Source organism: Harpegnathos saltator, unplaced genomic scaffold, assembly GCF_003227715.2.
Source record: "Harpegnathos saltator strain DR-91 unplaced genomic scaffold, Hsal_v8.6 scaffold384, whole genome shotgun sequence".
In the NCBI taxonomy this organism is placed as follows: Eukaryota; Metazoa; Arthropoda; class Insecta; order Hymenoptera; family Formicidae; genus Harpegnathos; species Harpegnathos saltator.
Window position 1 is genome coordinate 395,702 of NW_020230188.1, and position 15,868 is coordinate 411,569.

At 49.3% G+C, this 15,868-nt stretch overlaps 1 protein-coding gene across 12 annotated transcripts in view; it reads right to left on the reverse strand.

The window, feature by feature from the left end:
* Positions 1-4,420: 4,420 nt before the first annotated feature.
* Positions 4,421-15,868, reverse strand: part of sei (potassium voltage-gated channel seizure) — a 111,118-nt gene continuing 99,670 nt past the window's right edge. For 5 of the 12 annotated variants that reach the window (XM_025300833.1, XM_025300831.1, XM_025300832.1 and 2 more), the window contains 13 exons: positions 14,837-14,991; positions 14,385-14,505; positions 14,163-14,283; positions 13,548-13,857; positions 13,084-13,420; positions 12,789-12,976; positions 12,444-12,568; positions 11,607-11,702; positions 10,922-11,062; positions 10,278-10,644; positions 9,837-9,914; positions 7,967-8,206; positions 4,421-7,625 (listed from right to left, as the gene is read on the reverse strand). In XM_025300833.1, coding sequence (XP_025156618.1) covers positions 7,238-7,625; positions 7,967-8,206; positions 9,837-9,914; positions 10,278-10,644; positions 10,922-11,062; positions 11,607-11,702; positions 12,444-12,568; positions 12,789-12,976; positions 13,084-13,420; positions 13,548-13,857; positions 14,163-14,283; positions 14,385-14,505; positions 14,837-14,991 — 2,667 coding nt within the window. In that variant the 3' untranslated portion in view covers positions 4,421-7,237. The remainder of the gene's footprint in view (positions 7,626-7,966; positions 8,207-9,836; positions 9,915-10,277; positions 10,645-10,921; positions 11,063-11,606; positions 11,703-12,443; positions 12,569-12,788; positions 12,977-13,083; positions 13,421-13,547; positions 13,858-14,162; positions 14,284-14,384; positions 14,506-14,836; positions 14,992-15,868) is intronic. The other 7 variants (XM_019843938.2, XM_025300830.1, XM_025300834.1 and 4 more) reach the window with 6 other exon arrangements.

Consider the following 15,868-nt stretch of genomic DNA (forward strand, 5'->3'; position numbering starts at 1 on the left):
TTCGATTGTAAAATCGCGGGAAGTGGGAGGAGCCGACTAGTCGATTAGGATATAATCCGCAAACTGTATCATATGTTTTGCGTAATAACGAGAGGTGATTACTAAATCAACCACATATCGAGTTGTTAAACGCGACAGTTTCGAGGATTCTGTTTGCGAATATTCCTTTATTCGGCCGGATTCGTGACACTACGCTATCTTCACTAAGCGCTGATAAGAATTAAAAAAGTACAACGTACGTGTACACCGATTAAAAATATGTGCGCGATGATAATGAAGAAAACTGTCGTTTCTGCTCTTGGTAGCTCTTAGTTTGGTCGGATCAGTCAGCTCAGTATCAACATGTCGCATTACATTTCGCGAAACGATAAATGAAAGCGTTTCTTCCGAAGGGAACGTAAACGGCTCGGCCACTGATGACACAAGCAGTTCGTTTATTTGACATATTATGCTTGGCATGGGTCCTGTCTGTCGTAATATTCATCGCGAGACGTTTTCACTTACCTATATAGTGATTTCCCTTCGAATCTCGACAACGGCAGTATTCGATAAATTGTCATGAGGTAATGATCATATCTATCATGCTGCCAGACGGACGAATTACTCTATTTATCCTGGTGGCCCGCCATTTTCTCCTCCTTGTTCCTCTTTCCTCTCCCTCTCTCTCTCTCTCTCTCTCTCTCTCCCTCTAACGCGTGTACGTACAACTAATTTTTCAAAATTCCATTTTCCATCTTGCCGTCTTTTCATCCCGTTTCTGATGTACTTTCGACGTGAGAAATGAATAAATAAAGCAACGCAATAATGACAAAAATGATAAATCATGTTATCCTGTCGCTAATTGTCGAATAACGAAACATTGACGACAAATCGTCCAATGTTATGTAATTTCGTTTGTCGAGTATTGAGTGATCAATGGTGATCTATTTAAAAACATAGCGAACATAGCGAAAGATTACATGGGGTTACGCGGAAACTGAATGCGGAATGACTAGGACAAAGGGCGAGAGATACGGTAGAGATACGGTACGAGGAGACCGGATGTAGTGAGGCGCACAACAAACAACAACAAACGCGTATTGGCATAGTGAAAATATGTAATAAACATATTTTATGCAATATATGAAAACTTATAGATACACACAACACAGCTTCGTCACCACCGCCTTCGGTCACCACCGCCACCCACTCCCAGCACCTGCTGCTCCACCGCCGATCGCCATCGATTGCTTTTGATTGCTTCGATCGAATCTGCCCCAATTTCCAATTTCCAATGGGAAAGATAAGAAATTACTTGAGATGACAAATTGTCTCTAGTTGAGGAAAGAAGGGAGGAAAATTTCCCACTTTTTTAAACAGACAAAATGACGTCGAATGGGAAGAATTTTGGTTTCCCGTCGAAGATTGTCCGCTCGATCAAACTTCTCTCGGTAATTCTCTCTCGGGAGAGCGGATCATACGGGTATGATAACGTAACGAGCCCTCGGGATCCGTCATCTCCCGTTCTGCGGTCAGGAGTGCTAGCTGGAGGGCAGGAGCGGGGCAGGGGCGGCGCAAGAAGTCTCTCCTCTGTTACGTTCACTTCCGAACCAATTTCCTTGTTATGTGTTACAAATCAGTGCGCTCGGCGTACAACCGTACAATCCAGGATTATATCATATGTATATACAGAACAATTTTAAACCTGGGTTTGAAATCTGGGTAAAGAACGCGAGTAGTAAATTCGTCTACCGCGGATGGGACTTTCCCCGGTCTTGGCTCTCCTTTTTCCTTTTTGCTTCACTTCGAACTTGGCGATGCGCAATCCTCTCGACGCTCTCGTGATCGCGAGATTGCCTCGATCTCGATTCGCCGTGCCATCGCCGAGTATGTCATTCAGACGTCCTCGTTGACGTCCGCGTATTCGTTAATAAAGTCTCAGCTAGTTTTGACACTCGTTTCGCACTTTCGAATCGAGTGTCAATACGCTCGATGTGAATACGCGTTTCTTCTCTTTCTCTTCTCCTTTTCTTCTCCTTTTCTGCAGAACGAAAGACTCGGCTCTGGAAATTGAGATTCGGGATCGATGCTGCTTCGGTCAGGTCCTGCGACGCGAGAATCTGACGCAGAGAACGTCTCACGCTACGTGTCGTCTGTGCGTATCTCGGCGCGCGAACGCGGGCCAACCGCGGTAGAGAAAAAGCGAGAGGCGGCTTCGATGAGAGATCGTAGCGTTTCTTTTCATCGGCGGGCAGGCGAGATAGATTGAGAATCTGAGGGATCAAGGTTCATCAAGATGTGATGAGAGATTCGTGCGTGATCACTCGCTATAGTCGTTAGTCGAAAGACGAAGGACGAAGTATGCGCCAGGCAGAGTCGCGAAACATCCTAAACGAGGAGGAAGGGAGGAAGGGAGGATCTCTCGGCCGATTTCTCTTCCCTTCTTGTATCAACGAGCTTGCGATCCTTTCCGTAAGCAACTTAGTTTTCTAAGCAACGCCGCCAGAGACCAAAAGGTTGGCGTTTCCGCGAGAGAAATGCGTGAGCTTCGCGGAATTTTCTCTAAACAGGCAGATGCGAAGTGTGGCAGAGTGACGGAGCGCCTTAATCGAAGGTCTTTAAGAGAAGTCGGATATTAATTAGGTAATTAGAACCGAACTTTCGAAAGACTTCGACAGTGAGAGAAAGAGAGAGAGAGAAAGAGAGAGAGAGAGAGAGAGAGAGAGAGAGAGAGAGAGAGAGAGAGAGGGGGGGGAGAGAGAGCGACGCTCTGCATTCCACGCGATTTGCATTCGTCATTCGTCCACCGCTTCGCAGCTTCGTCCTCTCATTACACGGGTCGATGAGGAGAAATTGCGACGCTTGCGAAAATAGTATTAACGGCATCTCGCTTCTATCGAGTGACGAAATCGTTTCGTCGCGTGCAGTGAACATCTACTAGATACTGACATGTTGAGATCGATTTTCACGAGCACATAGATTATTTCCTCTTACTTAGTTACTTTTTTTTGCTCGCGTGCGTATTACCTTCGTTTATCTTTTTTTTTCTCTCGGTCCCTTACTTTAGAATTGAAGAAGCGACGCATGTCTTTCACAGCATAGGTTTATAATTGGGCGCAGACACTATGTATAAAATATGTTACATATGTTCCCCGCGAGGTGTGTGACGTGTTAAAATACCTTCAAACGTGTTTCTTAATCTCAAAATTGCTTGCTCAAGAAAAAGTCGGAGTCGTTGTTGCTGTTGTTGTTGTTGTTAAAGTTGCGACACCGATTGCGCGTCGCGTGACATTCGAGTGCAACTGATAATTTCAACACAAGGGAGATAAATCCTCGATCATGCGTAATATCTGCTTTCGTGCCTTGCGTGCCCGATTGCGTCTTCGCTAGCTGCATTTATTTCTGTGCGTCCGAGGGCGGCCACGTTTGTCGTTGCACCTGACTTGTTCAATCTTTTGCACGATCTTTTGCAATTCTCTCGTCTCTACAAATTATTTCCAAGTATTAGAGAGAGAGAGAGAGAGAGAAATAATATTTTTAAATTTTAATTATCTTGAAATATTACTTTACGTGAATTATCGCGCATAATAAAATACAATGGATAAAATAAAACAGTTTTATCTGTAAGCAGATGTAATTATTCTTAACTGCTCTTTTCGATTTAACCAGTTACAGTTCAAGTGTTCTTCGAATAAAAAGAGATGAAAAAAAGAAAAAAGAAAAAAGGTAGTCTACTTTTCAAACAATTCTGAAAAAAGTAATTTATCCAATAACGGCGTTTGCCAATTAATGAAGCACACCAATCAGGGATTGCTTTATATAAATAATTAATCTCTTTGAAGCGATTATTAGAATATCTGGGGTACCAGCCCCTGTTTACGTTCTCAGAAGAATAGGATAATTTCTTTATTGTGAGAATGATAAACCTGGTTATGTATAAAATCCAGGCGGCGATATGTATTTTCATCATAGAGACCATCGGAGGTGCCTGGAGAGATTCAAAGAACGTTGCTGCAGCCGCCCTCGGTCAAGACCACGCCGGACTCTCTCCTTTTTCCTAAAGGATCACCTAAACGCGTACAGTTTTTTCCTCTTATCTAAGTGCGAGAATCCACGTGTGCTATGTCTACTACTTGATATTTGAACAATTAAAAAATCGCTATCTGCAAAATCGAAAGCTGCGTTTTCCCGTTTAGCGCTGCGCCGCTGCGTCACCATTGTCGCAGAAAGAGAGAGAAAGAGAGAGAGAGAGAGAGAGAGAGAGAGAGAGAGAGAGAGAGAGAGTGTGTGTGTGTGTGTGTGTGTGTGTGTATGTGTGTGTGTGTATGTCTGAAAGAGAAAGAGAGAGAGGGAGAGAGAGAGAGAGAGAGAGAGAGAGAGAGAGAGAGAGAGAGAGAGAGAGAGAGAGAGAGAGAGAGAGAGAGAGAGACTGCGGGTCATGTATATGTATGTGTGTGTGTGTTTAATCGTTACATCGAATGTATTGGTTACAGCCTAGAATACTGAGCAAAGAACAAATAGATCTGATGATCGATGATCCATAAATGATTTTGAGAATAGCATCAGAATTGTCAATTTGATTCCTCCCCTTTTTCCTTGTATGTTTCTGTACCACGCGCTTCACGTCTTGTGAGCCCTAAATATAAAAATCAACTGAAACTCCACCTATAAGATCTATGACAAGTGAGAATAACATCATTTTGGGATCATCAACCACCATTTTTCCAGCATTAACCGGTTCGCGATGTTAATGGCGGAAATAGAGACGTCGGGGGGACGAAAACGAAAAGAGAGGAAGAAAAACCATTGTTTAGACATGTTTTTAGGAGCAGCAGCGGCTCGAAATGCTTTGTAAAAAATGTATAGAATGTGTGTGTATATGTGTGTGTATATACACACACACACACACACACACACACATCCATGTTGCTTCTTTTTTTCTTTTTTCCGTATATGTATATGTAGAAGTAAATATTATTGTGTAGGCATTATATTAACGCGCCAGTGTCATTTTTTTCGTCTTCTCCCCGTTGCGCTTGCGCTTCTGCCGTTGCTATACAACAATCGTAGCGATAATAACGATCGAAATAATAACAATAACAATAATAATAATAATAATAATAATAATAATAATAATAGCAATAATAATTATACAATCATTATAACAATCATAATAGTAAGAAGAATCGGTAATTATTTAACGTGTCGCCTGATGCGCGACACTAATCGCTCGCTGTCGCGTTTTGTCTGTATAAAGGACAACATTACTACTTTGTACGGCGGCTGAATTGGGAAAAAAGATCGTTTTTTTTTTTTTCGTGTATCTCCAATGTTCCGGCTTAAATTCTACCGCGATAATACCGTACCGGCGTCGCGAAAAAATAGTTTCGAGCACCGTCGTTTAATACCGTCGTTTCAAACATCGCCTACAAGTGAGAACGAAAAGGAGAGAGAGGATGCTCCTCTCTCAGTCGTTTCGTTAGAAAACGAAAAGCGTCCGTTCTCGCTCCGCGAAGCGACGACTTCCGACCGGAGGAAATCCTGCGAAGCGAACGAGCCGAGCCTAAGACCTTTTCGCATTTCCCTTGTATTTAGCGATCTAAACGCTGCGGCGATAATGCGAATCAAGAGATTGTTGTTGCCTAGGTATTCGTACGACAAATCCGACAGAGAGTCCCGTCTCCCATGTATTCATGCTGCAAGCGTCGCGAATTCCAATCTTTGTCGTATTTACCATACGAACGCTTGATGTAGTACCTAACGCGTTAAATATTTGTCTCCTCTCTCTCGGCTGTCCGATTCTGGCGCGCAAGACGCAAATCTCCCTCGCGACTTTGCTCCGCGAGCTCGAGAGCTCCCACCGAGATCCTCGCGATATCATCGCACGCAACGCGTGTCCTCTTCCACTTTCAAACGCTCTCTTTAGCCAAAATATTCCCCTCCTGCCCCTCTTCCGATAGCGCATAATACGTGTCGACGTGTAAATATACATAAATAATTCCCGCGAGTAAAACGATTGGCGTCCAATTGGCGATGCAGTATACTTGCTTCGTTTGCTTCTTTTCGACGCGTACAAAATCGATTTGAAGGAACGAATATCGAGTTGTCCGAATGACCGTCGGGGAACGAACCTCGCGAGAGAGAGAGAGAGAGAGAGAGAGAGAGAGAGGGGGGAGAGTACGAGCGTGTTCGCGCCCCCCTCCCCCCCCCCATCACGATCGTCACGTCTGTCCACCTTGAGGCTGGACGCGCGAAGGGTCGAACTTTCGCGCGATGATTCCAGTTTCAGTCTCGCTTCACGTGACGCGTTCGAGCCGAATTTTAGCGGAGCTGTCAACGAGACACGAGGGTCGTACTTTGCAAATAACAAGAGAGGAAAGTACATTCATGTAGCGGAGGAAACAACGCTTACTTTGGCCGCTATCCGGTGATGAAGGCGCGGCGAGGTGTACGACCGTCTTCTGTCACTGTCTCGAGTATACGAAAGGAGGATTCACATATGCACACACACACACACACACACATACACACACACACATACACACACACACAGTGTTTGCTGGCTCGTCGGCCTCTCGAAGCGTGTACGATTGAAGGAAGCGCGCAAGTCGCACGCTTGAATTCACTTCTTTCGAGAATCGCCCGATTTCTTGTAATGTCGCCGAATTATCGCGAGAAATCGCAACATAACGCTTGTACGTGTATACAATATCAATCGATACCTTGTTACAATGCAATGTGTACTTTGTCGCGCGCAATTCTTTCCTTCTAGTGCGTGAAAAGCCTTTGCAGCCCTCGTACTTGCCGAACTTCCGAAATGACGGTTACGTCCCAAGTATCTTTCAGAGAATGTACTGTATAATTGGAATAAAAAATAAAAAAAATGATTCCGAAGCCTAGGTGCAAATGAGAACCGCTCTCCCCGTAGAGCCGTATATACTCCCTTCAAACGTACACCCTACACGCTCCACCAGGTCGACCCGCGGACACGCGTCGCTCGCGATGAGACAACCTCGCGAAGCGAGTCCGATCCCTTTCATGAAGATGGAGCCGAGGAGTTGAACAGTGGCGATCGGTCGCTCTCGCTCTCGCTCTCGCTCTCGCTCTCGCTCTCCGCGACCGTCATCGTTCCCGTTCGTCGGGATGAGCGCGCGCGGCGATCATCTCTCCTCGTGGCGATCGGCCTCGGGTTTCGCGCGAGTCCCCAACTGACGACAGACAGGACGACCTCGCGGCGCGCGCGCGCGCGCGCCTCCCCTTAACTGCCGTGATCCTGATCGAGCTCGTCCAGCGACTCGAGCCTGGCGATCGGCGCCTCGTTTATCGTGAACTCCCACGACATGTCCTCGCTAGTCTGCCGCGAGGACTCTTGTCGGGCACCGCTCGCCAACTGTCCCCCATTCCCACCTTCTGACCTGACCGCCGCTCCGTCCGTTGCCGCTCTGCCTGCCTGTTGGCCCGACGTGGACTCGGCGTTGCCGCCGCCGCCGCCGCCGCAGCGATGGTTCGTGGGGTCCTTGCGCGAGTCGCCGCTACGCGGGCGAGAGGCGGCGCGGTCCGTTGAAACCGAGACTACGCAGCTCCAAGGGTCCTCGCTCTCCGGCTCCGAGCGCTTGTTGAACGAGGTGTATCTGTCGCAAGGAGCGCTTTATCAGGGCAGTGACAGCGGCGTCCTCGCTGGCTCGGCGTCTACGGTGGCCGCTAAACGTGGAGAGACGGGCGGAATGCGGAGTGCGGAGTGCGGAGAGCGGAAGAGAGGGGAGAAGGGAGGGAGGTCACCGCGGCATCCACGTTTAGCAGCCGGCGCGCAGTGACGCATTTCTCTTCTCGCACTAGTTGTTTGGTTCAACGTCCACGAGGTCGAGATTCTCGAGGTACAATCTCTCGGAAATGGCGCGATCGCGTGATATAAAATGCGCCACTGCATTTCGGCGGTACATTCGCGCATGTGGACCGGCGCTGGAGGTCGCATAGACTCTATACCTACCCACTTCTGTATTCACCCCTCCTGAGGGCGGCGGGCTGACTGTGCCAAGCGTGAGCTTGATGAGACTGCGCGCTCGTCGGCACCGCCAGGTCGACGGGCTGGCTCTGCGAGCGCGTGGGTCCGGTTCTGCCGTTCAACGCGGTCTGCAACGCCGTCGCCAGCGCGGACGTGTCCGATGTCACGGTCAGTCGGGACGCTCCGGACGACGACGTAGAGGTCGGTTCCCGCGTGGGGGGTCTACTACAGAGGGGGAGCGGAGCTTGTATCAGCGGATCGACGCTTTCGCTGGATGACTGCTTTCGAGTAAAGACCGCTAAAGACAGCTGCGAGATATATACTTGAAGCACGTGGTTATGTACAGTGGGATTCGACAGGCCTCTAATCCTCTAAGTTGGCACCCGAGCAGTGTCACGGGCGCGGCGCAGACCGATCGCTGCGCATCGGTGTCGACCCGTCCGTCCCCGTTTCCTTCCGGCTGCGATTCACGCTGCGGATCACGCTGCTGAATGAAGGGCGAGATCCAATGCGCGATGATTGAGAGAGAGAGAGAGAGAGAGAGAGAGAGAGACAGAGAGAGACAGAGAGAGAGAGAGAGAGAGACAGAGAGAGACAGAGAGAGAGAGAGAGAGAGAGAGAGAGAGAGAGAGAGAGAGAGAGAGAGGGAGAGACAGAGAGAGAGAGAGAGAGAGAGAGAGGGAGAGAGGGGGGGGAGAGGGAGAGAGAGAGGAGGGAGAGAGGGAGAGGGAGGGAGAGAGAGGGGGAGAGGGAGAGAGGGGGGAGAGGGAGAGAGGGAGGGAGGGAGGGAGAGAGGAGAGAGAGAGCGGGAGAGAGAGAGAGAGAGAGAGAGAGAGAGAGAGAGAGAGAGAGAGAGAGAGAGAGAGAGAGAGAGGGAGGGGGAGAGAGAGAGAGAGAGAGAGAGAGAGAGAGAGAGAGAGAGAGAGAGAGAGAGAGAGAGAGAGAGAGAGAGAGAGAGAGAGAGATTCATCTACTTGAACGTGCGCATACGACAACGGGTGTTGCGCGGATGTTGATGCGCGAGAGACAACTTGTATACATCGCACAGCTAAAGACAGAGGTCCGGGGCCCCGCCAACGTCGATCGGCTTCGATTCTTCGATCGACTTCCTTCTTGATTCGCCAGATTATCGGGCGGTGCGGCAGACGTGCTACGGAGAGAGATCTGCAGAGAGATCGAGCGCGGCGCGGGCGAGCCGACGCGGATCGGACGTTGTTGAAGCCCCGTCGCAGCTGCGGACAGCAGCGGTAGTTTCCCTCGGCGATACGGCTTTGGCTAACGAAGGCTAGTCGAGCAATGGATTTTGGTCGCTCGCGTATACATCCAGAGAGAAGAGGAGTATATACGTAAGCGAGAACGTACGCGAGTAAACGAGAATAAGAGAGGAAAAGAGACAAGTGTATACGTGCAAATTATAGAAGAAGTCGAGCCTACTGTTAAAGAGCGTCATATTTATAAACAAAGAATACGCAAGAATAAGTTAATCTTGCTTCAACGAGATGCTTGCATTGCTAAATACTGGATGGGCTATGTGCTTTCGAAGCGTGCGACGCTGGAGATGACAATACGACTACGAGAGAAGTACGTGTCAAAAAAGTACAACACTACGAGTATCTAGGTATCATGATGTGCCAGCAATGGTGTATCGCCTTTAGGAGGAAGTTGTTCGTTGACGTTTCTCCTTTCGTCCTTTCTTCTTCTTTCTATTTCTTTCATTTTTGCCTTTTCTTTTTAATTCTTTACTCTGCACTCTGTAATGTCACATCCACATCCGCGTGATTCACGCCTCGACTCCATCTCCCGTGACACTGCTCGCAAAGGGTCGATTTCAAAGAAAGAGTATGATGGTGGTCACCTTCGGAACTTGTCCAACTTTTCCAAAATAAAAGACGCCGAAATCAAATGCAACTGATCCAGGGATTTCGAAAGAAGGCTTTCCAAGAACAAAAACATCGATTACTTTCTGAGACATATTTCTCTATTCGGAGTCTACAAATGCATCGGGAAATCATTGCAAGTGTAATCCTTTCTATCTACCGATCCCGAAACGCGTCATTGCCCGCTCGCGGCGTCGTGCGTGCCGGTGCCGGATACAGTTCACACTGGCGGCAACTACCTCTAAACCTCTCGACTTTCGACTTTCAACGCGCACACGAGAGAGAGAGTATATTCTCGTGATTCGCGTGATCGGCTACGGCTCGGAGAATCGTTCGGTGTGACTATCAGAGAAGATTGCTGAGCCGCGGGCGCGGGCGCGGGCGCGGGCGCGGGCGCGCGCGCGCGCGCATACTCTTACCTGAACAAGCCGTGCGACGTGCTGGGCTGGACCTTGCCGTTGCCGTTGCCGTTGCCGTTGCCGTTACCGCTGCCGTTGCCGTTGCTCGCTGGCACGGTCGGAGGCTGCGGCTCGCTCGCCGATCTCTGTACCAACGCCGGCGCTCTGCTGCCGCCGGCCTGCCTCGTGCCGGCCGGCGCTGTACCGGGCATCATCTCGATGCTGGAGCTCTCCCTCGACGAGTTGAGCGTCTGCTGAAGCAAACTCAAGATCAATCTGATGTCACCGGTCACCGAGTGCTCCAACGAGGACACCTGGCGCGACAGCTGGTCGATCCTTGCGTTGATATCCTCCACCGGCGGCCGGCCTGGGCCGCTCTGAAAGTCGCCTGGAAGCGCAAAAGCGGGTTCACTTGGCGACTCGGTTCTCGGCACTCGATCCGGCTGAGACGCACAATAGCACAATCACAGCTCACGACAGCTAACGGGACGACAGATATAGGGTACAGCAGCGGCCATGATGTTATTTTTACACGGATACGATTGATGCGTATGATGAAGTTTATATGTTATACAAGGCGGCGACGAAATTCCATCTCGCGTGCGCGCTTTCGACGAGTGGAGTGCGTGTAAAGTTACCGTGATCGCAAGACAATGGGCCCCTACCATGGGAATGAGGATGCTGCGGGGGCGATGGTGTGGTGTAGTGGCTCGACGTTGTCGAAGTGGGATGGACCACGTTTTGACTGAGGCAACTCTCGCCAGCGGCGGAACTCCGGCGCGCTGGTTTCGTCAGCGGCGTGGTCACTATGTTAAACCAAGTTATTGGCCACCGGTGAATTACCACGTACGCACGGACGGAATAAGAAAAGGAAAAGAAAAGAGATAGACTACTTGTGTCAGACGCACATACGATGTATCATTCATGCTATGTGATCGACGGCGATTCTCTGTTACGCGGCGTGCCGTGCACCGCGCGTGCGAGATCAACGGGCGTCTCTCTCTTCCCAAAAGTGAATTGACAGTCATACTCTCTTTCTCTCCCTCGTTCTCTCTCTCTCTCTCTCTCTCTCTCTCTCTCTCTCTCTCTCTCTCTCTCTCTCTCTCTCTCTCTCTCTCTCTCTCTCTCTCTCTCTCTCTCTTTCTCTCCCTCGTTCTCTCTCTCTCTCTCTCTCTCTCTCTCTCTCTCTCTCTCTCTCTCTCTCTCTCTCTCTCTCTCTCTCTCTCTCTCTCTCTGCGAGCTTGCGGCGGATCTTCGCAGGGTCGGGACTCGAGTGCTCGGTTCGGCTCGATTCTCTACTTGACTTTCGATCGAGTTGATACATGTGATGTATGTACCGGGGCTACTTACTTTGCTTGGCGAGATAATCGTGGCTGGTGAGCGGTTGCAGGTGAATCTTGTGCTGATGTAGATCCGGTATGCTGCGCTTGAGATGGGTTAGCATGCCTGAACAACCAGGTTTCAAGGTGTTATCGAACTCAAACGTAAAGCGATACGCAGAGGGTTGTGGAAGCTAGACGGAATAGGGATAGAATCTATGTAGATGGACAGGTAGCATAGTCGGTAAGGAAAAAAGAGGTAATAAAGGATAAATAAATCTCAAGAGAATCGGTAATGGACAAGAGAGAGAGAGAGAGAGAGAGAGAGAGAGAGAGAGAGAGAGAGAGAGAGAGAGAAAATGGGAGGGAGAGAGGGTCACATTGAGCGGGAGGCGAGATACAGTTTAGAAAGCCTACGAAAAGGGTAATGACGCGTTTTCGATGTCGTTACAGGTTGATGAGAACACTTGAGCAATATCGATGTATATTTGAATGATCTACGATTATATCGCGTATCTAGCGCTAAACGTGGTCACGCGTGGTCAAACGCTCGGTCGGCGTGATCCTCGTGTTAGAGAAGCAAAATGCAAAATTCTCTCGATTCTGAATACATTTAGCGCTAAATGTGGCGCGTGGCAATTGTCTGCCAAGTCTCTGCAGGGTTTGTCCGAGGTATCGAAATCTCTAGCCGAGCGTATTGCGAAAAGGGAATAATACTCTACTTTGTAGGAGAGGGGGATCTATCGTCGTGCAAAGAACAGCATTCCTCAAACAGAAGAGATTAGGAACAAACACGAGAGATGTAGAAACGTCGCTTCTTCGAGTCACGACGAAAGAGTCGATGCGACGGCGTACAACGATCACTCACCGGTTATCGAGTTTAAGGTCGAGCTTCGCTGTTTAGGCTCGTCAAATTCCAGATTCAATGGCGTCACATCCTGACCGGCCTTGTCCGTGCTGAACTCTAAGATACCATGACCGCTGCCTTTATCACTGTGACAAGCAAGATGTCGAAACTGTAGAGCTCAGAGCAGCTTCAATTTTTTCATGATTTCATTCGCGCGAGAATTTCGTCATTTCAGGTTCAACGACAAGCAACGATAAGAAAGATCAGCATGATAGATACGAAACAAGATGAGTATGTGGTAAGATGAGAGAGAGAGAGAGAGAGAGAGAGAGAGAGAGAGAGAGAGAGAAAAGAGAATAATCTTACTAGTCGTCTTGGTCGTCTTGCAAGGAATCTTGTCGACCTGTGGGAATAAGATTTGTGCCAGGACCACCACCGGGTCCTCGACGGTATCTTGGTGGACGGAAAGCGAATCTCCTGGCGTCGACTTCGACGTCCGTCGGAGTGCTGACAGGAAACCTTGCTGACATTGGATCGACACCAGCTTGCTCCTCCTGATTGAAAGCGGAAAGCAAAGAGAGAGTGGAAATGGTGCGGTGTTATCAGGCTGAGATTGAGATTCCGCGCAAGAGCAAACGAGAGGAAGGAGAGCGCCGCTTACGTCTCGCATGTTGAAGGTGATCTCGAGATTCTGGCTGAAGTGGTTGGAAAATTCGGGATAAAGAGCTAAAACGTCGAGCAGATCGTCCCTGTGGATCTTGTGGAGATCGCAGTAGGTGAGCGCGCGCACGTTACAGGACGACTTCCCGACTGTCGGATAAATGCACGGATTTTCGCCGAATATATCGTCCTTGCCCAGAATGGCCATCACAATGTCGTCCTTCAGGATCTCGATGCTCCCGCGGGATATAAAATACAAGGAGGTCAGCACGTCGCCGCGATGGACTAAAGTATCACCCGGCGGCGCGTGCGTCGTCTTAAACTTTAAGGATAATGCCCTGTTTTTTTGCAGAAAGGAAAGAGAAATTTTTCGTTAGGGGCCGATCATTGCCACGCCCGCCCGCGGCGAACCGATTCTCGAGCGCGAGATTCACGGGCTCGACGATTAGACGATTGACGATATACCTTAAACAGCCTGGACTAGCCCCCTCGAAGGCTCTGCAATTGTTTAAAAGATTCCTATTGAGATGAAGACAGATGTCGGCCTGAAGGCACTCGGGGAACCCTTTGAGAACACTGTTCATGTCGATCCCGTTTGTATACGTCCACGCGTGTTGAAAGTACTCCTCCAATCGCTGGCGGAGCGGATTCGGGATCTGATGGAACCTTATGAACTCCCTGACCCTGAGCATCTGCGTGTGATAACGGGCTGTGCCGCTGTACAGCCTCTGGATGATGGCCGAAACGTTACCGAAGATGCTGGCGTACATTAGAGCTGCAGAAATAGAAGCCGTGTAGCCGTGGTGAGAGACGAACAGCCAATCAACCACCAAATCGGTGGATCGAGACAATAAATTTCCGCGGTTTCCGGTTTCAGCAAGATCATCTTCAATCGCGTTCTCAAGCGATTACGATTACAATTAAGATAAGAGATCGCGCACCGAAGAGAGAAAGAGAGGCTTTCTAAGCGTTCTAAATTCTCTAAAGGACGTTTCGCAATTTTCTAAATTTTCTCAATTTTCTCAATTTTACTAAAACCATATTGAAACCGTGTACATCGCCGCGCCGGGCATCACTCACATCCGATCAACATGACGATTATTGTGAAAATCTTCTCGGCGTCGGTATTGGGCGCCACGTTCCCGAAACCCACGGACGTCAGACTGCTAAAGGTGAAGTAAAGCGCCGTGATGTAGCGGCTCTGGAAAAAGTGAAGAAACACAACGAAGTTGCACACACGGAAGGTCGTGCCGCTAATATGCAATCTCGCGCAAATAGAGCGTGCTCGCGCGGATGGCTTACTTTTATGCTCGGCCCGCCGGTGTTATTGTGAAAGTAAAACTGATGCGTGTCGTTGGCCAGAATGTCCAGCCAACCAACCTTGCTCTTCAGAGTCGGTCTCTCGGCGTTTCCTATGGCGTACCTTTAAATCCGAGATGATTCAGCATGAATCACGAGAGATTATCTCGAGAGTTACGGGAGGGATCTCTTTTCTACGAGCTACAGGTTTCTTGAACGAACGAACGAACGAACGAACGAACGAACGAACGAACGAACGAACGACTCGTCGATTCGTCGATTTTATTTTCCATCGAAAAAAGACAGAACAGAAAGAGGAAGATCAACGGGGGAGCTTGGGCTGATTTAGGGAGATGTCAATGACGGACGCCAGTCGTCTGTCTCGTGTCTCGATGACATCGAAGACGACCGTGAAAGGGAGGGGAAATTTCTAGATGACACATACATACACTTACCATATGCACGCCATCCAATGAGCAATAAGGGCGAAAGTGGCCATTAACAGTAACAAAACCGCGGCGCCGTACTCGCTGTATCTGTCGATCTTCCTGGCCACCCGGACGAGACGCAACAGACGAGCCGTCTTTAAGAGTCCGATCAAGGTTGTCGTCTGAAAGTAATTTGTCATTTTTTCCATCTCCAAACTCTCTCTTTGCGAGCCCGCGAATGTGTTTTCTTCGCGCGAGATGCTTTTTCCTCCTCCGCTTCGCTTCACTTTTGTGTTCACATAAAAATTGGCCTCGCCCAACGACGACCTAACTTTGCCGTCGTTGGCCAAGTTGGCGTCAGTCCCGTTCAACAGCGAATCGCTCGTGCGAGGATAAAATTGTGCCTTTTTGCAGCGGTAAACGACGAGTGTTTGAACGACTCGCGTGACTCGCGTAACACACACAACAGACACGAAACTAACGCGCCGCTCTCACGTCGAATCGTCGTGGATCGCATCGAAAACGCGCGTGCGGGAATCACTCTCTTTAAAAGCCGATCTTTTTCGATCTTTGGATTCTGCGCGCGCGTGTAAAGTGAAATCGCTCGTCTCAGTTCGAGCAAGGCTGCGTGTTTCATTGACGCGGAACACGACGAAGGCTCTCGCCTCACCTCTACCTCTACAAGCACCGACATTTATCAAGAGCCTGATGAAACGTCGCGTTAAGACCATTTTCATGTTGAAAGTGTCATTTTCGCCGGAAGTCGTCACTTCGCCGGCTGTGAATCGCTCGACGCCAAAGCGGTGTACATCGACCGCTTGCTGGAATACATCACGATTGCGTACGCGAAGTGGCGCGGCCGGCGCTGACATTTCGTCGAGTCCCAAATACCAAAGTTGAAGCCGCCAGTACGTCTTTGACGCACGGTGTGCCGCTTCTCCTCGTTGCCAATTTGAGAGCAGACCTATATTTGGCATGACGACGAGGGAGATGATTCGCGGTCGAGGGTGAAAATTAATTCGCTATTGCACCGCAGCATTGTGGAAGCGCGTGCGCGTT